At 43.2% G+C, this 22,768-nt stretch overlaps 1 protein-coding gene across 1 annotated transcript in view; it reads left to right on the top strand.

Annotated features, from left to right (window-relative positions):
* Window positions 1-10,821, top strand: part of ATP2B2 (ATPase plasma membrane Ca2+ transporting 2) — a 119,735-nt gene extending 108,914 nt beyond the window's left edge. The window contains exons 9-12 of the mRNA XM_039888133.1: window positions 2,864-2,905; window positions 3,721-3,879; window positions 6,885-7,099; window positions 10,510-10,821. Of these exons, the coding sequence (XP_039744067.1) occupies window positions 2,864-2,905; window positions 3,721-3,879; window positions 6,885-7,099; window positions 10,510-10,821 (728 nt within the window). The remainder of the gene's footprint in view (window positions 1-2,863; window positions 2,906-3,720; window positions 3,880-6,884; window positions 7,100-10,509) is intronic.
* Window positions 10,822-22,768: the final 11,947 nt, after the last annotated feature.

The raw sequence follows: 22,768 nt of genomic DNA, 5'->3' as shown, positions 1-22,768 counted from the left end.
TGACAGTATTCCCCCTGCCTTTACTCCCCCAAGCCCTGTCCCAATTGAAAGATGGGTGTATTCCATTCATCTTAGAGGCCTTAAAATTGCCATTGTTATTTTATTATTTCCTTCACGGTTATTAATATACCACTATTTAATACATTGCTTATAATCACAATTAATAATATATCGCTCTTATCTCCAGAAATTTACAGGGCACTTTGCAGTGCTTTTCATAAGCATCACCTTGGTTGAAATTGTTACATTTCATGGAGGAAGAAATGGAGAAGCAGGGAAGACAGGTGACATCTCCCAGTCCTGTTAGTTAGTGGTCTGTCTCCTCTGAGCTCATTTATCAGGTCACCTCTCCGTGAATCCTCCACATCCATGCTTTTCACACCCATGTCCCTGGCAGTGCATGAAGTGAACAGACCCATTGGGCAAAGCTACATCTGGCGTCTGATGCAGAGGGGCCTCTGAGTCTCTACTCCTGTTCCGCATCTTAGGTCCCATCCTCCATCCCGGCTTCCCTGAAACAGCCCATCCTCCAGATCCCAGAGCTGGCTGTCCCACCATAGTTCCAGGGCCAGCCAAGCAACAGTATAGCTGAGGAGAGCCCCCCAAAAGTCCCTCGCTTCTGAAAACTCAGGCCATCTGCACCGGAGCACCCCAGAACACCACTCCCTCCCTCAAACATATGCATTGATGATTTTTTTTCTGGCTACTTGTGCACGATGGAAATAAAAGAGGAAATTGCTAGCTTGGTTATTGGGAACACACAGGGGCTATTGCCTCTGATAATATGCAATGCAAATAAAAGCCCCTTTATGACATCTAAAAGCAACTATTTAAACGGAGTCCTCTGGTGCCATTTAGCCCAGTTAGTAAAATTATTTTTAAAAATAAAAATAATCGTAGTCCATTCCTGTTTGCTCTAAAAGGCCTCTTCCTATTTTGTTTCTTAATCCAATAGAAAGAATTTTACAGTAGAGCAATAGGGGCCTTTCTCTTTAAACCCCGGTTGGGTCACTGAGACTCTGCTGGAAGAGGAAGTGGGAAGAGCACTGCACTTTCCTTTCCTTGGAGAGAGAGTGTGGGGTTGGGATCCAGGAAAGCCACTTCCCCTCTTGGAGTCACCTGTAACGTGGGTGTGGTGATGATGACGACACTGTTTATAGAACTAATAATGTAGCCACAGTATTATCATCAGGATGCTCCATGTGAGGGCGCCTCTGAACCTTCCTTGGCCTCAGTTTCCTCACTTGTAAAAAGAGTGAGAGAAGCCCTCCCACCCATCTTGCAGAGTGTCGGGAAGACTGATGGGAGATGACACTTGTAAACTGCAAAAGGCTAAATGGGCAAGTGGTTACTACTTAGGCAACTTTTAGGTGTTCTAGGAGGTGAACATTGCATCCCCATTCTATAGAGGTGGGAGCTGAGGTTGGGAGAGGTAACACCACACAGCTAGTTGATGTCAAAACAGGGGTTTCAGGAGCCCAGTCCCCCCAGTGCCACCTCAACGTCCCTCCTCTGGGCTCAGAGGGGATGAGCGGAAACATTCATGCACTTTGGGGCCAGCTTTTCATTTACCCACTGAGACCCAGGCAGACTGTCTCCTTCTCCCAGCCTCAATTTCTCATCTGTAAATGGATTTAATACAGGAGTGCCCTTGTAGGTATGTGTTAAGGACTAGATGACGTCAAGGAGATCTTGTTTGCACCTGGCACATAGTGGGTTCTTCCGGAATGTGAGCTGTGAGAGAATCCCCTTTGCAGCAAATGTCCAGGTGTGGCTGACCTCCTCAGACTCCTCCAGACGGGGCAAGGCCCACGGACAGAGTTCTGGGTGAGCTCAGTGAACAGCCTAAGAGGACAGGAGGGTGTCCCTTTCCACAGCGCCAACAGGTGAAGGCAGATGTCTCAGCCACCAGGTAGAAGCCACCAGTCCCTCTCACCCTGCCAACACAGCCCACAAACCTCTTGCTGTGGAGAGGGCCTCCCAGGCAGCCCTGATTAAGGGAGCCCCAAACTGAGCCCTTTCTCCAGCAGGAGGCAACATCAGGCCCTGGTATGCAGGGCCGGGGAAGGGGGCACCCATGGGAGCCTACCGACCCAACCCTTCCTGTCTACTATGGCCTGAGCTGTCAACTGCAGAATGAAGAGCATACACGCAGATGGAGGGGAGATTGGCCGCTTCCCCTGGGAGCCAGGGCACTCCCACCAAGACCCCTGGATACAATTGGAGTACCTCAGAGCCCACCACTGGGAAGCCCCTGCCCACCCTTTGCATGGGTCACTCTCAGTGGGTCTGGGCAGAGGGTTGTCCGTGCTACAACTTCACACCCCTTCAGAGGGAAAAGGAGAAAGTAGTAATATTTCTCCTGGAGCCAGAAACTAAGGAACACATTTATCAAACTTCTCCCGCTTCTACAATTCTGTCTCTCTCTCTCTCTCTCTCTCTCTCCTCCACCCCCACCAGCTCATTTCCTTTTTGCCTCTTGTCAGCCCACAAAATACACCAACCAAATTACTCATTGGAGACCTGAGAACTCTCAATCCTCTGCTCTCTGCCTGCTAACTCTGGTCCCTTTCACCCTTAAAGGCTGTTGTTTAATCTGTAAGATGCTCAAGGCCAAAATAATTCCCACAGAAGCACACTCTCCAAGCCCCCAGAGAATCAAGAGAAACCCTGTAGTCAACGTGGTGGCCAGGTTTACTCTTGTCTCTGGGGTATCCCCAGCATCCCCTGATGGAGGAGGGATGGAGTCGGCTTGGCCCTTCCTCCGTCTGTGACATGAATGTCCGTGGCCCTATTGTGTCTTTGTGATGACCGATGTTTGTTGTCTGTTCTCTGTTGTCTGTTAAAATTCTTTGTCGTGTAGGTAAAATGCAGGATGGCACTGTGGACGCCAGCCAGAGCAAAGGTAACTCCTTTGTATTAACCGGCTCCTATGGTCCCTACAGCCCTTCCCCACTGGTTGTGAGGGCCATGCCAGAGGCAGACGCAGCCACACCTATGGGTGCCTGACGTCTTTGGGGAGTGTAGCTATGATTCAGGCGGTACCAGGCCAAATGGAGGCATCACCTGATGAGAATGACCTGCAAGCCAGCTTCTCCCCAGCCTTTGAGCTATGCTGCCCTTTTAACTGAAGACTTGAAGCTGGTTCTTTGAAATTCTTGGGAAATAAGGGTTAGGGCACCAGGCCTACCAGTTAGTCCTGCACTGAAGGAGGAAGGGGCTTCGTACCCATGGATGGGGACACTCTCTTTTACCTTATAAGCCCCCTTTTTGTCCCTACTGTCTAGTGACTACTTAATATCTCAACAACATGGCCCAAAGACCAACGGGTAAAGCCCAAGCCTATGTGTCCTGTCTGAATGTGGGAAAAGTCAAGGGGGCCATTTGGGGAAGGCCCAGAGTGGATCCCAACCCACTCCTGCTGGGAATCCACACTGGAGCCATGTCACTTCCTGCTGTATCCTGGATTCCAGGCTCGAGACAGCCAGTGGCCTTGGGACCAGGGTCTCCAGCTGGAAGAGGCAGACTGCCCCCTCTATCATGGGCCTTCTGTGCTGGCCATGTGGGGGCCCAGGCAAGGGATTGGGTGCCTCAACACACTCCCCTGGGCAGGCAGGGTGGGTGCCAACATCCCCACCCCGTAGGCTGATCTGTGTGTGTGCATTTCTGTGTGTGTGTGTGTCTGTGTGTGTGTGCACATGTATGCTCTGCCACCTGCAGCCAAACAGCAGGATGGGGCAGCCGCTATGGAGATGCAGCCCCTCAAGAGTGCCGAGGGCGGTGACGCTGATGACAAGAAGAAGGCCAACATGCACAAGAAAGAGAAGTCGGTGCTCCAAGGCAAGCTCACCAAGCTGGCTGTGCAAATTGGCAAGGCAGGTGAGTGTGCAGTCACCGCGGATGGTGCAAGTGGGAACACACAGTAGGACCCCAGATAGGGCCCTGCCCCGAACTAGATCTCAGTTGCCTCATCTGTAAAATGGGGGCTTGCATGAGATGATGGGGGCTTGCATGAAATAGTCCCTGAGACCCACCTTTCTCAACCACAGCAACCAGTTTGAGTCCTTATACAGTAGGCACTCAGCACTTAGAAGCAGAAGAGTAAACCTGGGCTGTGGGGGACACACTGCCTGCTTTCTTGTCCAGCTACGGCTGTGAGAACTTGGACAAGTAACTTCTCCTAGCACTGAGTCTTCACCTACTGATCTGTGAAATTGGGATACCCAGTCGCGGTTGCTATGAGGATTAAAAGAGATTATGCATGTAGAGTACTTAGCATTTGGTGGGCATGGTGGCTGGAGAGGAGGCAGGACTTGGAGTTTGCAGCGAAAGCTTTATCCTGAGGACAGTGGGAGCCATGTAAGAGGTTTGAGCAGGGGAGGGCAGAGATGCACTTGGGCTCTCAGCTGCAGGGCAGAGGAAAGATTGAAGAGGTTGAGGGCAGTGCTGAGATCCCCAGCACAACAAGCTGGGCTTCCCAACTGATTTGGTGGCTACAGGTGAAGGCTGGTGACAGCCCCTCTGGCCCAGGAAGCTGAACCCAGCTGCAAAGTGAGCCTTGCCTGTCTGACGTGGCCTTGGCCTCCCCTCCTGGGTAAGGACGTGGCAAATGCCAAGGCCTCCCCACCTGGCTGTTTGCTCTTCCATGGCTGTCTCCCTGCTCTAATTATAGGCACCGCACTGTGGAGAGGGGAGGCAAATTACAGGCTTGACTGTCTATATTTAAACTCGGGGTCCTGGTGACAGCTCCCGGCTGCCGGGAGCTTGGCTTCCCGCCCCTGCGACTGTCAGATAGAGAGAGAGCAGGCTCTGCGGCTCCACAGCTGGAGGTGGGGGTGGGGGAGCGATGGGCACAGGGATTTCCTCCAGGAAACGTGGCACTGAGGGGCAGAGAACGAGGCAATGAGAACAGCCCATGGTTTTCAAAGTCCTCGCTCATCATCCTCCGCTTCCTTGGCCCCGCTAAGCAGAGTTCAGAGTCAAGCACTTCTGGGTTCACATCCCACTTCTACTTCTCTGTGGGGCTGGATTCCCTGAAAGCAGAACTGGAAATGGGTGAAGATGGGATTTTGGGAGGGGGTCTTCTCAGGTGAGACCTGTAAAGAGTAAGGAACACAACAGGGTGGGAGAAGAAGCCAGATACAGCTGAGGTTTTGAGAGAAATCCCAGTCCCCACGTGCTCCACGGGGCGCTCTGGAGCGGAGGACCTCTGCAGGGTCTGTCCCGCCTCGTAGCGGGGCAGCTGGGCTTTTGGACCCTTGCATCAACCATTGGATACTGGCCATCCACTTGGGATGGGGTGCACTCCCAGGCACTTCCTGACAAGGAGGCTCCAGTCACCCAAGTTCAGTCTTCTTCTGGCAAAGAATACAGGTGTGCACAGTCTCAGAGGCACCTGCACAGCCCCTGTGGCGCATGAGGATGGGCACATGGAACAGGCAAGAGTAATCCCAGGGGAACCCCAGCAGGTAGTTACCTGTATTTGCTAACTCTGCAGTTCCTCCCTGGCCTGTAGCCTTGGGCAACTCACATTTCCTCACTGAGACTCAGTTTCCTCATCCAAAAATTGGCCTCCTGCCAGGAACTCTCTTCCCACAGGTCACCACCTAGCTGCTCCTTCTCATCGTTCCTTTATCTGCTCATATAACACCTCTTCCAGGAAGTCTTCCCTGGCCACCTTAGCTTCAGTAGCCTCTCCCTACCTGCACATGCTGCTTTTTCCTTTTATTTTATTTTAGCATTATTGAGATATAATCTGTATACCCAAAAAAAAAAAATTGCACACATTTAATGTGTACCACTTGATGAGTTTGGATATATGCATAAACCCATGACACCATCACCACTACCAAGATACTAAACATATCCATCACCTCCAAAAATTTCCTGTGTTCTTTTGGTTTTTGTTTTTTGGGTAAAAACACTTAACAGGAGATATATCCTCTTAACCAATTCTGAAGTGTACAATACCATATTTTTTATTGTAGGCACCATGTTGTACAGCAGATCTCCAGTTATTCATTTTGCATAACTGAAACTTTATACCCACTGGAAAACAACTCCTTCCTTCACTCCCCAAAGCCCCTGTCAACCACCCTTCTATTCTCTGCTTCTATGAGTTTGCCTATTTTAGATTCCTCATATAAGTTTTTCTCTGTGTGCCTTATTTCACTTAGCATAACGTCCTCCAAGTCCATCTATGTTGTCACAAATGACAGGATTTCTTTCTTCTTTAAGGTTAAATAATATTCCAGTGTATGTGTATACTACATTCTCTTTAACAGCTCATCTGTCAATGGACATTTAGGGTTTTTTCTTGTCTTCAACTCATGTCACTATGTAGCACGTCATCTGGAGTTTTTCTTCACAGTGTTATCCATATCCAAATTATCTTGTTGGTGTTTGTTTCTCATCTGCCTCCATCTCTAGAATCTCAGCTTTCCAAGGGCAGGGTCACTGCCCTCTTTACTGCTCGGTCCCTACTGCCTGAATGAATGAATAAGTAGATGGTACCAACTGCACATTATTGCGTGAGAGCGTTATACAAGCAGCTCTTATTTATTCACATGATCACCCAGCACACATTTTTTGAGCACTTGTGTGCCAGGCACTGTGCTAGGCACTTTACATTCAGTAATTACATTCGATCTTTACAAAACCGTGTGAAATAAATATGCATCCCCTCCACAGAGGAGGAACTGAGGCTCTAAGGATCAAGGACTTGCCCCAAGCCACAAAGCTAGGGAGTGGCAGAGCTGGGATATGAGCTAGGGTCACCTGACCCCAGAGCCCTTTTGGCCAAAGGTTTGGTCCACATCTCACTTCCCAGGTCCCTTCGCCCCCAGAAAGCCCCTGAGCAAGTCTCCTCCCACCCCGTGTTGCAGGCCTGGTGATGTCAGCCATCACAGTGATCATCCTGGTGCTCTACTTCACCGTGGACACCTTCGTGGTCAACAAGAAGCCATGGCTACCTGAGTGCACACCCGTCTATGTGCAGTACTTTGTCAAGTTCTTCATCATTGGCGTGACAGTGCTGGTGGTTGCCGTGCCCGAGGGGCTCCCCCTGGCCGTCACCATCTCGCTGGCCTACTCAGTGAAGGTGAGAAGGGGAGAACCAGACCAGCCAGCTGATGCAGCTGAGATAGGCTGCCTCCTGGGAGGTCTGTGGAGTGGCCAGTGGGGCCAGGGCTGGGATTGGGAAAAGAGTTAAGAAGGGAATTGTACACTTTAAACTTACTGGATTTCGTTAACCAGAGTCACCATAATAAAAAATATAAGGAAATAAATATTTTTTTAAAAAAAAAAGAAGAAGAAGGGAGTGGACAAATTGGAAGCCAGAGAGAAGATATATGCAGGAACCCAAAACTCACATGCCTTCAGGGAGTCCAGGGGCCTGTGGGAAAATTGGAGAGCCACACCCTACCTAAAGGGACAGCCATTATTCAGCCCAGCCAAGTGTCACCTTGCAGGGATACAGGCCCAGTGTTGCCTTATCTTTACATTTTTTCGAGAGAAGCCAGAAATCTTGACTTAAATAAACTCCTGATTTTTAAACATCGACAATCAACTCAACTTTTAAAAAAATGAAATGCAGACATCACTGTGCAAGCCCAAACCTATCGTTTCCCACTAAATGTGGACAGAAGTCTGGCCATCATCAGCACAGGCCTCATAGTAGCCACAGTACTTGTACGACTACTAATCTCAGAGGTTGTTTTCTAAAGTTTAAAAGAAAGAAACCTATAACAAAAAAAAAAGACATCTGATTTTATGAAAACCCCCTCCTCCCAGGAGTTGGGCTGAGAATATGGGGTTTTAAAAAAAGTTCACTGAAGGGCAAGTGTGCCCATGCACGCCAACTGTGGAAGCTTGGGTCTGGGGAGCCTTCTTAAATACTGCACTGATGGCAGAGCCCCACCTTCCCCTGCTCCCAGGCCTGTGGCCCTCTGCGGAGCCCTAAGGCTGGGCTGAGTGGGCTGGTGTCCCCATGGGTACTGCACGTTGGCCCACTTAGGGCCACTTCAAGCCTGGCTCACCCCCAGGTCCTCACACGCTGGGTCATTCTCTTCCCTTAGCCCTGTGGTTTTCACACTTCAGAGGGAGGGCTGCACTCCTGTTTCCCAGGGCCCTGGTGCCAGGATGTCCTTGCGAGGGTGGAGGCCTGGGCATGTTTATAAATAAGGCATTCGCTCTGAGACTTTGGCAGAGCCACCGGAGGGCGCGTCAAGCATTAGTTTCCAAGCTGGAATTTGGGCTGGGCTCACTGATGTAATTTCATACAGAAAAGAGATCTCTAGGTAGGTGCCAGAAAGTGGCAGCTCTGTGTAAAGAATACGGCCCTTATCATCTCCTTGGTTTTTAGGGTTCTTGAAGAAACTCCATCCCACAAACCAAAGCCCAAACAAGTCATAACACGATGCTACTTGGGGGCTGGGGGCCTGGACATGGAACTGTCACACAGCCATGAGTCAGGACCCTCTCAGCCACCCACCTGAGTTTGGAATCCCTTTGAAAGTTGTACAGAGTTGGTTTGGGGGAATCACATATAGATGATTTTAGGCCTCCACACCTTCTACAGTTTGCATCTCTGGCACCTGGTGCCTTCAGCCGTCTTCGATAGTGTTACTTATACAGTTACTTGATAAACTTAGTACAGCACCCCAACTCAGAAGAGGCACACTCTCCCCTCTCTGAGCCTAGACCTACCTCCGAAAGTCACCATCGGAAGAACAGAGATGACCACTTAGAGCAGTGCTGTCTGATAGAGCTATAACATGAGCTGTGCGCATGATTTTAAATTTCCTAGTAACCACGTTAAAAAGAAAAAGTAAGAAGAAACAAGCAAAATTAATCTTAATATAATTTACTTAACCCAGTATGTCCAAATTATTATCAAGCCAACATGTAATCAATTTAAAAGTTACTAGTGAGAGATTTACATTTTTTTCATAAGTCTTTAATATCCCATGTGTCTTTTACATTTTCAGCACATTTCATGTCAGCCTAAGCACATTTCCAGTACTCAGTGGTCAAATGTGACTACCATATTGGACAGCACAGGCCTAGACATTTTTAAGCGCAACAAATGAACCTTTGTCAGAGAGTGCAGATGGGCAGAGGCCTGCTGGAATGATCCAAGTGGTGAGGTTAAACAGAGCTGGCTTCAAATCCCAACTCTAACCCTCACTAGGTGCGTGTGCCTGGTCAAGTCACTTTACCTTGGCGTCTTCAATTGCCAAAATACATTACAAGAATCCTCCCGAATTTCACAAGATTCTTACAACATCAGGCAAAAAAAACAAGTGCAGAAGAACTTTCTTACAACACGTTGTGTCGTAAAGTGATTGCAAATTCAAATTGCTGTTGATCATCCATTCAACATACATTGTTGCTACTATCACAGGTTACAATAAGAGAAACTACAATAGCATATAATCCTACCAATACGCCATTTTTAGTAACATGAACTGCACTCATTTTGTACCCTTCTTATAAAGAGTTGTAATGAGGAACAAAGATAAAAGAAATCAAATTCCTAAGCGCAGACTAGAACTCCATCCGATTCAGCAACTTTAGCAACTTTTCGTGTCCCTGCTTGCCATAGAGGGTCACTGTGACAGGAGGGCCTGCATGAAGAGTGATGGTTCCTAGAGAATTCCTTTATTTGCATTGCTTGAGAACCTGGAAGAAGCTGGAAGTATAAAGCTAGGAAGGAAGAAAAGGAGGTGTATACATTGGAAAATTAATAATAATATGTATAGTAGGATTCCATTTTTGTTATAAATTTAAAAGAAAGGATGTTGATGTGTAAGATGTATCAGTTTTGAGTGGTAGCATTAAAGCTGCTTTGTTTTTCTTTTTTTGTATGTCTACATCTAAAAGAAATTTGTGATTTTTATCATGCAAGTTATAATATGTATTTATTGTAGAAAAAACAGAATCTATAGATTTTTAAAAAAGAAAACAATAAAAGTCTACCACCCAAAGATAATAATACTAATATATTTATATTTTTCTAGATATTATCTTATGTCTATAAACATATGTATCTCCTAAGTGTATTACTTTTGGTGAAACCAAAGTGACAGTGAAAATCAAGCACCAGTGAATGATGGTACATTTGAGAAAATCCATAATCAAATAAGGAATAGTTATTTAGGTTAGGGTATAACAGAAAAATATTTGAAGTAATCAGGGAAGACCCAACCTTATCCTTTTCCCTCTTTTTTCCATACAAAATTTAGATTACTTCCGTAATCCAAATTAACAAAGTCAATTAGTCAAATCTTTTAAATTATCCAACTAATAAAAGAGAAGGAGGTCTGCACACATAAAAGGAGCCCAGATGTCAGAGGCTGTAGTAACCGCCATCCTTTGCCGGTGCAGAAGCAAAGGGGTGGACTGTGACAACCCTGCCTCATTTATGTTGTGTTCACCCAGTGCCCCGGGCACCCTGGCCCCCCAGCTCCCTCTCCTCACTGTCACCTTCTCACCTGCCCCTTCCCCCAGAAAATGATGAAGGACAACAACCTGGTACGCCACCTGGATGCCTGCGAGACCATGGGCAATGCCACAGCCATCTGCTCAGACAAGACGGGCACATTGACCACCAATCGCATGACAGTGGTACAGGCCTACGTTGGTGATGTCCACTACAAGGAGATCCCCGACCCCAGCTCCATCAATGTCAAGACCATGGAGCTGCTGGTCAATGCCATCGCCATCAACAGCGCCTACACCACCAAGATTCTGGTAAGTGGTGCAGGCTGCGCTAGAGAGAGCAACATCCATGGGTGGATGCAGAAGCACAGAGCAGGTTGAGCAATGTGGTTATCATTTTTAAATACCGCTCATGTCTTTTGGGGTGGCCAGATAGTGGCTTGTTTCTCTTTGACTTAGCTATGATATTTGTATGACTCCCCCCCGCCAAAATTGTTGTTAATCGTGTTTTTAAATCCTATCACTGCTCACCACCTACCAAAAAAAAAAAATCTTTTTATTATCAGTTATCAGTTAGCTTTTGCTACATAACAAACTACTCCAAAACTTAGTGGCTAAAAACAAAACCGTATTTAGCTCAGAATTTTGTGAGTCGGCATTGAGGCTGGTCTCAGTGGGGCTCTGTTGTTCTTGGCAGTACTGTAGGTCAATTAGAATGGCCTCTGCTGGGATGGCAAATCCCTGTTCTGTGTGGTCCCATCTCCTTCAGGCTTGTCTGATATTAAATAACACATTCAACTAAGTAAAATTTAAAGATCTTTGGTTTTATTGAATGATTCATGAATCGGGCAGCATCCCATCTAGCAGGTAGGAAGGAACTCCAAGGAGCTGTACAAAATGGAAGACTTTTTAGGCAGAAGGGGAGAGAAACGTGGATTGTTTCAGGCTTAGGTAACTACCTATGGAGGATGGAAGGGGGCTGTCGGGTGGATTCCCTCACTAGTGCTGACCGGGAAATTCCAGATTGACTGGGTAAGGTTACATTCCTGGGAGAGGCTGAAACTGCAATTAGGTTAGATATTAAGTCTTCGTTTGGTGATGTGGGCTTAGCACAAGTGACTCCATTTTGGGCCTGTTTATCTCTTTTCTAACAATTTCCCCTTTTATCAGACTCTCAGCTTAACTGAGAGATGTGATCAAACAGTAAAGCATTGGCACCACTCTCAGCGACCTCTCTGTATTTCTCCCAGCTTTTACTGATCCTGTGTGTGACTCACAGGGCATGACTTTTTTTCTGAATCTCTGCGATAGTCGCAGGCCACAGCTTCCGGTTCACAATTTTGAAATCAGTCATTCTTTTCATTCTTTTTCTGATGTGCCAGTCTTAGGGAGATTATTTGCTTGGTGGTTAGGGGCTGCAAACATACACTTAAAGCTTTTGAGAGAGTACAGTGTGCCAGGGAGATTACTATGACTTTTACATACAGGATAATGCCCACTTCGGAGCCATGGTCCCCAAAACCCAAACCAATCAGAATCAGATAACTCAAAAGAAGACCCTACCAAAGGCATCACCTTTTTAAACCAAGTGGCTTGCTCAGTGATCTTATATAACTGAGTTTCAACTTCCCCAGAAGTGTTAATTCAGGTACGATAGGTGGTGTTGGCCACAGCATAGACACCTTCCTGTTCAGCTAAAAGATCATCAAGAATACTATTATCAGGAACAACTTTGGCAAGAGAGTCTAAGGATTTTTCATGGGCAGCTATTATCTTAGCAGCGGATTCTGCAAAGTCTTCAAGAGTTAAGGAGAGATTTTTCAATCATAGCCTCATTTACATTTACTCCTAACCAGGGAAGTAGAGCCCTGCCAAAAGAAGTGAATCCTCAGCCATGAACACCTCCTGGTAGGTCCTTCCTAACTCAACGATGTAAATTCAGGGGAATTGACCAATGAGAAGTCTCAATTTTGTTTGTAAACAGTTGGGGCTCAGTTAGTAACCTAAGAGGCATTGCCCAGCTGTGCGCCAGCCATCTAGGCATCATAGGCCCAAGGAAAGTGATAACCGTCACAGACAGATAAATCCTGTTGGGGCACAAACCACTTTCACTGAGGCGGCATTGTTAATGGATTCATTCACTTACTCGTTCAAGCCAGGAGTCAGTTAGGTTTTCGGCACATTCTGGAAGTAAATCTCCTTCCCTGTAATAAAAAGTTTTTCTAAATATTAGAGGTTATCTCCCTTAGCAGTGGTCTGGGAGATATGGATGATGACATTATCTTTCCAGGCCAATGCCAAAATAAAGGAAAGAAAGAAGAAGAGAGGATTTCATGCTTAGTTAAAGTATGAAGTCTTGATCCTGCATCTAGGGAAGAAGCAGTCTGCTTCGATGTCAGCTACTTCTCTTCCTAGTCAATTTGATTTGGAAGTCTCTAGCATTTGTACAGGGCCAGATGTCAGGTGGAGCCTTTAGCTGTGAGACACATACCCAAGGCTCGAGTCCCTGAAGTTCGGCTGCCATCTGTGTGGTAAGGAGGAGCTGGTCTATAGTTCCTTTCAAGGAGATTTAAGAGCAGTCTTTGTTCTCAGTGATTCCAAATCAGAAGAGTGGGAGAAAATTGGAAACATTAGTTTGGACACTTGTAGCCAAATTATTTAGAAAACTAGAAGAATTTAGGATCTAGTCCTGCTTACAAGTATTTAACAAAACCTCAAAGACAACTAACAAGATTAGAATATAATACAAAGATGAAAATATAAATTTTTTCTCTCTAGAATTATTCCCATTTCTTTTTCCTAAGGATAATCACAGTAAAACTGATTCATTTGCATTAGACTTGGCCTGATTATTTACGTAAGCGCAGCAAGAATAGTGATTGCTTTGCTGGAACCTTGTAAGCAAGGTACCAGGTCAGTTTTTCCAAGGGGCTTTATTGGCCTTAAAACCATCTAGTGACATCTGAGTCTATGTACATCTTCCTCAAATATGACATTCTAGTCAAAGCCTTGGTACTATAACCAATATTTCCAATTGTGTCCTGTTACAAGGAGAACAGATTCTCATTGAATTTATGCAAATAACTAATAATATTGTCATGAAAAGAATACTCAGGTATCTCCAAATTCCAGAGAGACCAGATAGGGAGAAAAAGTAAATGTTTCATCTTCATTCACAAAGGTATATCTTACCAGATTGTTGATAGCTTAAAAGGAAAAGTTTCCTTAGATCTGATAAAGCAAAACATTAGAGAACCAGCAGTGCTTCAAACAAGAAGTCAAAAAAATTATAATCCTCCTCAGTTCATTCAGTCCCATGTTATTGATTCTCGTTCTGCTTGAATCCAGTTTTTCCACTAGTTCCAGAAATCCTTACCCAGTTCATTTTAAATTTAAATTTGCCATAAAACTGTACTTGTCAAAGGTCTGTCCATGAATCTCCTTGAAGATGAAGCACTTTTGCAGGAACTCTTTTGTAAAAGCGTCAGAGTAAGACAATAACTCTCTGTAAGTGACAAAAGACTTTTAAAATGCCCATTATTAAAGATCTAATAAGAATTCATTATAATGGAATTGACAAGGAAATTTGGTTATTTCTGTAAATTGTTAAATTATAGGTATTTAACAAAACCTCAAAGACAACTAACAAGATTAAAATCTAATACAGATTAGAATCAAATTTAAAATTTGAGATAATAATGAATTATGACTGATAACATTACACCAGGACATTAGATTTTCAAGAATTTCATACAGTTTCTGGAACAGTTATAACATATCCCTATACAGATATAACATAAAGAAGGCAGGCTTAGTATTACTTCTTATTTGACAATGCTTCTCATATGATTTAACATATCAAATAAGCCTACTTAGTTTGTCTCTCTTTTTTTTAATTTATTTATTTAAATTGGTTTCGAGTATACAGTACATTGGTTAGACATCTATATAGTTCATAAAATGATCCCCCCATTTGCTCCCTCTCTCCCCTGGCCCTCCACCTAGCCATCATATTAATGCTAACTGCATTCCCTGTGCCGTGCTCCCCATCCCCATGACCATCTATTAACTACTAATTTGTACTGCTTTAACCCTTCACCCCATTCTCCTAGCCCTCCAACCCCCCTCCCCTCTGTCTGTCACCAAATTGTTCACTAAATTTGCGAGTTTGTTTTCGATTAGTTTGTTCTTTTTGCTCCTTAGATTCCGCATATAAGTGAAATCATATGGTATTTATCTTTCTCTGTCTGACTTATTTCACTCAACATAATAATCTCTAGGTCCATCTATGTCGTTGCAAATGGTAGGATTTCACTTTTTTTAATGGCTGAGTAATATTCCATTGTATATATGAACTATAATTTCTTTATCCAATCGTCTGTTGATGGGCGTTTAGGTTGCTTCCATATCTTGGCTATTGTATATAGTGCTGCCATGAACATAGAGATGCATAGATCTTTACGAATTGTTGTTTTGATTTTATTTGGGTAAATACTTGGAAGTGCAGTTGCTGGGTCAAAAGGTAGATCCATTTTTAATTTTTTGAGTAACCTCCAGACTGTTTTCCATAGCAGCTGTACCAATTTGCAATTCCACCAACAGTGTGTGAGGGTTCCTTTTTCTCCACATCCTTGCCAGTTCTGGTTGTTCTTTGATTTATTGATGATAGCCATTCTGACAGGTGTGAGGTGATATTTCATTGTGGTTTTAATTTGCATTTCTCTGATGGTTAGCAACCTTGAGCATCTTTTCATATGTCTATTATCCATCTGTATTTCCTCTTTGGAGAAGTATCTATTCAGGTCTTCTGCCAATTTTTTAATTGGATTGTTTGTTTTTTTGTTGTTGAGTTGTATAAGTTATTTATATATTTTGGAATTAACCCCTTATCAGATGTATCATTAGCAAATATCTTCTCCCAAACAGTCAGTTGTCTTTTTGTTTTGTTAATGGTTTTCTTTGCTGTACAAAAACTTTTTAGTTTGATGTAGTCCCATTTGTTTATTTTTTCTTTTGTTTCCCTTGCCTAAGGAAATATATCCGAAAAGAAATTTCTGTTAGTAATATCAGAGAGTTTACTGCCTATGTTTTCTTCTAGAAGTTTTATGGTTTTGGGTCTTACATTTAAGTCTTTAATCCACTTCGAGTCTATTTTTGTATATGGTATAAAAAGGTGGTCCAGCTTCTTTCTTTTTGCATGTATCTGTCCAATTTTCCCAGCACCATTTTTTGAAGAGACTGTCTTTACCCCATCGTATATTCTACGTCCTTTGTTATCTATTAAGTAAGGGTTTAGGTGTAGATTTATTTCTGGGCTCTCTATTCTGTTCTGTTGATCAATATATCTGTTTTTATGCCAGTACCATACCGTTTTGATTACTGTAGTGTTGTAGTATAGTTTGGTATCAGGTAGTGTGATACCTCCAACTTTGTTCTTCTTTCACAAGATTGCTGTGGCAATTCGGGGTTTTTTATGGCTCCACATAAAAGTTTGTCTCTTTTTTATAAGGAGAGAAAACAAATCTAATGTTCCAGGGACCCCCTGGAAAATTACAAAGTTAGGTCAATGTCAAACAAACTTCATTTAGGATTTGATTTTTGGGAAGTTTGTCAAAAATACCAAAAAGGTTTTAAAACACTTGGTTCAATAGGATCATAGTTCACTGTGAAACAATACTTATTTATTTAACCAAAGTGATAATTAAAGCTTTCACAGGCAAATATAGAAGTTTACATAGTTCTGAGCAAAACTTAGCTCTTTTAATATTGAGAAGACTAGGTTAGGAGATTTGCTTAAGTAATCAAAGACCTAATAATGACAGCATGGAACATCAGTGATTATTTTGACAAGACACAAGGTCTTTGTTTATTTTCTAGGCAGATTACTTAAAAGGTAAAAAAAAAAAAAACAACTTTCATAATCTCTTATCAGGAGCAGATCAATAGTCCAAGAAAACTTTCTTTTGGCAGATGAAAGAAAATTGTTTTAGTTTGACATAAATACGCTATTGATATTAAAGCTTATTTTTAAAACCCTTATAACAAACTTAATTTTTAGCCAACTTGAAGATACAAAGTAAAATCCTCTCTCTCTTTTTCTCTATTCTCGGCTTTCTTTTTAATTTATTCTTTATCTTCTCCCTTCTTATTTTGAAATAACCTTGTTTTACTTTCAGACAAATTACTTTCTCTTCCCTTAACAAAATGCATTTCCATTCCTTATGCCTTCTTTCACCGAAAATACACATTTTATTTTCCTTGCATACAGAAATGTTTTCTTTATTATTTCTAATAGTTTTAGTTACATATATTAGAATTCTAATCCCTTAAAAATCTTAATTTCTAGTGAAAATAAAGTAAATAATTGTGCACCGTCTTTAACATTCTGTGGCTTGGCAAATTTATACTTTTTATAATTTCTAGAAACATACTTTTTCATAGTACATTTTTCAGTGTGATAAAAGACCTGTTTACTAACAGACTCAAATTTCTTTGGTTCTTCTGTAAAAGGAAGCCAAAAATGGACAAACCTATTAATGTCCAGCAATTAATGTTTCAATATATTATCTTATTTGGAAATAATCTGGATATTCAGAGAATTGAACTTAACTCATTATTTAACTTAAAACTTTAAGGTTTAAGATTACCAAAAAGATTTGGAGAAACTATTTTAAAAGTTCACCTTAAGCTTTTTATCCTACTTACATCTATAATTTACTTGCTCTCAACAATTATGTTTAGGATAGTCATAAAACTTCATGAAATAAAGTCAGCCATCATTCCTAGCTAATTTTTCTTGCTGACAAATTTTGTAAGAAATAACACAAATTCATTTGACTAATAAACCCAGGTGAAATGAGTTGTATGTCTCCATTATAGTCAATGCTAACAACTAAAAATATGTCTATTTTAATTAAATCAACAAACTTAAACTAGCTTTAATACCAAATATTTTCCCAGATCACATGAACCTGAAAAGCATTTGGGTTAGTTTCTATTATATTTTTGAGAACTTTGATAAGTACTAAATTTATATAAAGCAGTTTTTTTGTTTGTTTGTTTCTTTAAACCAATTAAATAGAGCTCTTTTACAAATTAATTTTAGTAATAACATCTAGAGGTAGAAAATGCCATACATCTACAACATACATATATAGACACACATAAACATAGACAGACACAGAGATATATAGTTTTAAAATTTTAGCCAAGAGAGGTATGATAATATAAAACTTACTAATTATAACAAAACAGTTGGAATAAGTTAAGTTTAACTGCTTAGATAGCTAAAACTTTTTCTACTAATATGTGTGAACATGCATGACTTTTCATTTGCCTGTTTCAAATTACCTTTCCCCCTTTTATTTTCTTTCTGATAAGGGTAATCGCTGAAGTTTTATAGAGCTTTTACATCTCAAAGGCACAGGGAAGGAATGCAAGTCCTTCCTACGACTTTGGTTTCCCAAGCCCAATATTAAGTCTTTTGAGATAAATAGGGGAGGTTTGGGAATTGGTGAAAGGAATAGGTGAACTTTGAACTACCTCTAGAGCTGCATTTCTAGTTTTGCAAAGATTTGTAAGACAAGAACAGTTGCTCTCAATTCCTCAGGGAACTGGTTTGCTCCTTAAATGACATCATAGATTGATCTACCCAAAAATCTTTTTACAAGAGCTTTAGAAGGTTTTCTTTTCCCCTCTGGGTACATAGTTTCTTATTTTAGCTTAGGGGAGAAGGCCTAAAAATTTTTCTATCTCGCTCTGTCATTTGGCCAATTTGTGACCACAGAGTTACTTTGTCGTTTTTAGCCGAGACAAACAATAAATATTTTTAGCAGTATTGAACAACCATTTGGACTCAAGACGCATCCCCAAAGAAGATGCAAAAGATAATCTATTTTCCTCTCTCTACTGGTTACTCCAGGCAAAGATCTGGGAGAGCTGAATCTAGTAAGAATTAGTACCCTTAGCCAGCTTCCTCCAGTTTTCCCAGGATCCTATCTGCAGGTGCTGAATGGGATTTAAAGTAGAGAGTACAGCTCCAATATTTACCAGTATTTGGCTGGGTTTTTTAAATTAATTTTAATTTTAGTTTCCCCCTAGCTGTTTTAGGGACTAATATAGCAGTTTACCAGAGAATTCCTCTGAGTCTTGTCAACTCTGGGACAGTTCCACATGGGGACCCTCCTTCGAAGGTAGATATGAGGGTGTCTGTAAGGCCATTAACTTGGCAGAATTCCATTGACAGTCTTATAGTCTCTTCAGAGGAGAATGACAATTCAGACAGAGGATTGCTAGAATAAATACTCGAATAAAGGAAGATAGAGGGGAGCAGTAGAGGTTAGATTCATCTTATTTTGTTCTAGGTACTTCTTGTGTCTTTAAATTTTTTCATTAGCTTTTTACAATGAAACTTTCAATGAAGCCATTTTGGAATTTTGTAGCCTTTGGGGAGTTTCTGCATACCAGTAAAAGTAGGTATCCCATTCTGTTTGTTTAATTTGGGAACACTTACTTTCAAGAGTACTTCTTAAATGATCTTATCATTGAAACATCCCCTCTAATGGCCATTGTAATTCTTCTGAGGGCTCACAGCAGTTTGGTAGACCTTAGCCACAAATAGAGTGCAACCACATTTCTGTCTAACTGTATTTTGGGGCCCCCAACCTGACAGTTACCAAGCCAAGTTCTCAGGACACAAAACAAGCTTAGTAAGATTTTGCCATTTTTGTAGCTTCTGGGACCATAGGTCTTAGTTATAAAATAAACAAGTATGCAGGAAGGGGGTGCACTTAAATCTTTAGATTTTTAAGGATTCCATCTATTTTCAGCTGAATCTTTGGGTCTCTCAAAGCCAAAATAATACCTAAAAGGGACATGCTGCTGAGTTGGAGATTGTGCAGTGTTTTACAGTGTACCTCATTGCACAGAAATTTTCTTGAGGCTGGCAGATTGACCTAGTGTCAATCTAACCAGTTCCAAGACCAATTAATACTAACGTGGGATTCTTTGAGTTAGGTTTTGAGCGTTCTAACAGCTCTTAAATGTTCAACCAGTGCTCACCAACTTTTATGGCTTTTTTACTTCCGAGATTCTCATTAGCGACAACCTTTACTTTCTGGACCCAGTCCAGCTCAAGTCAGACCCAGTCAAATCCCAGACACAGTCCAGTTTTTTAAGTTGGACCCAATCCAACTCCAGTCGGTAATCACCAACAGTTTCCTACATGGAACCTGGGGATCAGAAAAAGGATTGAACCAGCAGACTTCAAGAAACGGGGACTATGGACTTGGGGGCGCCATATATATGGGGAACTGTGAACTCCCACTGCAGTTCTCCCGTAGATCTTGGGACAGAATCAAGGGCTGAAGTTTCCAGTTAAATAGGGAACAGTGGAAAGCCAATTACACCAGGAGCTCAACACAAAGAAAGCAGAGCTCAAAACCCAGAGGAACTAACCACAGCCGTCTGAAAAGGCAGGAAAGATAACAAACTCAAAGGGTTAGTGGAGTACCACACATGTATTTCTTATTGTCCCTGGGGCCATCAGAAGTTCACTTTAGATCCCATTTCTGCCACCAAATATGTTAAATAACAAAAATTCAACTGAGTAAAACTTAAAGATCTTACTGGCTTTATTGAATGATTTGTGAATTGGACAGCATCCCGTCTACCAAGTAGGAAGGAACTCCAAGGAGCTGTACAAAATGGAAGACTTTTTAGGCAGAAGGGGAGAAAAGTGGATTGTTTCAGGCTTAGGTAACTACCTATGGAGGATGGAAGGGGGCTGTCGGGTGGATTCCCTCACTAGTGCTGACCGGGAAATTCCAGATTGACTGGGTAAGGTTACATTCCTGGGAGAGGCTGAAACTGCAGTTAGATTAGGTATTAAGTCTTCGTTTGGTGATGTGAGCTTAGCACAGGTGACTCTATTTTGAGCCTGTTGTCTTTTAACACTGGGCTTGTTCGCGTTATCACTTTGCTGCATTCTATTGGCTAACACAAGTCAAGAGGCCTGTCCGGATTCAAAGGGTTTCATCTCTTAACGAGAGGAATTGCAAAGTCACATTGCAAAGGGCATGGATTTAGAGAGGAGAACTATTCATGGCCATTTTCACAATCTACCACCAAGGACATCGTTGTTATTAATAATAATAGTGGTATCACTAGTTTTGATAAGAAAAACTCTCATATTCCTGTCTCAGCTAAGCCACTGAGACTCATCATATTGTAATCTTTATTTGGTTTGGAAGCACCGGTTGCTTTTTTGTAATTAAACAGCATTCAGACGAAGAGAAACACAGAATTGTCCATCCAGAAGTTAGTGACACCCTGATGTAGGGCATTTCTGCAGTGCGAGTATCTGAGTGAGCAGCTGAGCTTTTTTGCTAACCCTCCAAATGTGCCCTGGCCCTGACCTCTCCCTTCTGCCCATGATCAAGTTGGGTTGTGGGAGCTACTCACAGGTTTATTGAAATGGGGAGGAAAACGTAAGTCAGCAGTGAGGGGCAGAGGGCTGTCAGGGGAAGGAAGCAGAGGCGGCTCCTGCCTCCAGACACTGAGGCTGCAAGAACTACACCCTTTGCTGCAGCTAAGCAGCCTCCCACATCACCCCAGAGCTGCAGGTTGAGGGAGGCAGAACTGACAAAAGGAGAAAGTAGGTCGGGATAATGCATGCGCACGGTGATAGAGAACCCTGGGGTTGATGCCAGAAATGACCAGGTTTTTTTATTCTTCCTTTCACTCCCAACACTAGCCCCAAGTTAGAATTCAAGGTAGATCAACGATGCTTTATTCTGTTCTCCAGGCCTTTTTAAAATAACTGACATGCTGTTAATGATCTTATCCTTCAGATGTGGCAGAGAGGGGAGCAGGGTGATTCCCAGAGCAGACTTCGGGCGTAGGGGCAACTGTGTGGGCTAAGCCCTGCGAGGTGGACTTGGATTGAGATGTGTGTTATGCAATTACAATAAAAAAGGAGTTCTGGGATCTGCCAGAAGGGCCACGGCAGCATCACTGCGGTGTTAAGTCTCAATTAGGCAGTGTTTCATAGCACTGGAGACAAAGCTTAAATCTAATTCCCAGATGTCGATTGACTGAGGCTGTGTCCAGGTGGCTGAAAAGACAGGAGTCAGGCAGTTAACTACACCTGCGGAGAAGGTGTAACTGCTGAGACAGGAAGAGGGGTTGGGGACCTGGGAACTGGGATCCTTGGTTTATAATCAAGTCAAGTCACTTGCCTCTCAGGCACCAGTGTCCCCTTCTGTGCCATAAACCCTGGCATCCTAAGACCTCTCTTTTTCGGTCATTCCTAAAAGAACCCTGGCCACATGGTTCTCCTTGGTGGAGGCTGATGGCCCTCGGTGTGGAAGAGACAGCAGAGCCCCCTGATATGGCTGGGTGGTGGTTAAAGCTCATCCTCTGGAGCTAGATGGCCTGGGTTCAAACCCCTCACTAGCTGTATGAATGTAAACAAGTTACTTACACTCTCTATGCCTCAGTTTCCTGGGGGAAAGGATAGGATTGTTGTGAGGATGAAGTGAGTTAGTAAGTGGAAGTGCTTAGCACAGTGCCAGGCACATATTCAGCACACAGAATGATTAGTGGTGTTGTTCTTTGGCAATAAAGTCTCCCATTGAAGGGGATTCCATTTATAGCAGTGCAGAAACTAACCAATAGACAGATAGCCGAGGCATCAGAACTGCAGAGGGAAAGAGTCTTGCCCAAAGTCACACAGCCAGTTAGTGGCAAAGCCAACTTACAGGTACCCTAGAGCCAGCTGTTGAATAGGGTATCTAGACCAGGTTCTTGGTCATTGAATCCAGTCCTGTGGCATCTTTAGTCTATGGTGGTCCTGATAAGGAAGGCCTGGGGTCCAAGAAATCAGACTCACAGCCAGAGCCTGCCAGCCATTTGGGGCGAAGGGAGTCTTTAGGGACTGCCCTTCTAGGCCCAGAGGAAGCCTAAGCAGAGGAAGGGACTGCTCAGTCCATGGTGGAAGCCCAGCCACCTCCAAACCAGGGTGGGGAATCGGGACTGCAGGACATCATAAACCATGCAAGAGGAGACAGAGCAGGAAAGGCATGCCTTCCCCACACTGCCCCTTAGCTTTGATTAGTAAATGAGCCTGGCCTGGGAAAGTAAGACTCTGGATAGAGCTGTATTTCCTTTTCCATGAGGACACCAGTTCTTCTGTGTCTTGCTATCTGATTTGGGCTGTGGGCTCTATGAGAGTGAGAAACACAGCTGAGTCATCTCAGTCCCCCTGGCTTAGGCTCTTAGGAAGTACTGGTTGGTTGGGTGAGGTAAGTGAATTGATTGGTGAATAAGT

Source organism: Pteropus medius, unplaced genomic scaffold (genome assembly GCF_902729225.1).
Source record: "Pteropus medius unplaced genomic scaffold, Ma_sr-lr_union100, whole genome shotgun sequence".
Classification (NCBI taxonomy): Eukaryota; Metazoa; Chordata; class Mammalia; order Chiroptera; family Pteropodidae; genus Pteropus; species Pteropus medius.
The sequence above is the reverse complement of the archived record's forward strand: the minus strand, read 5'-3'. Positions and strand labels throughout refer to the sequence as shown.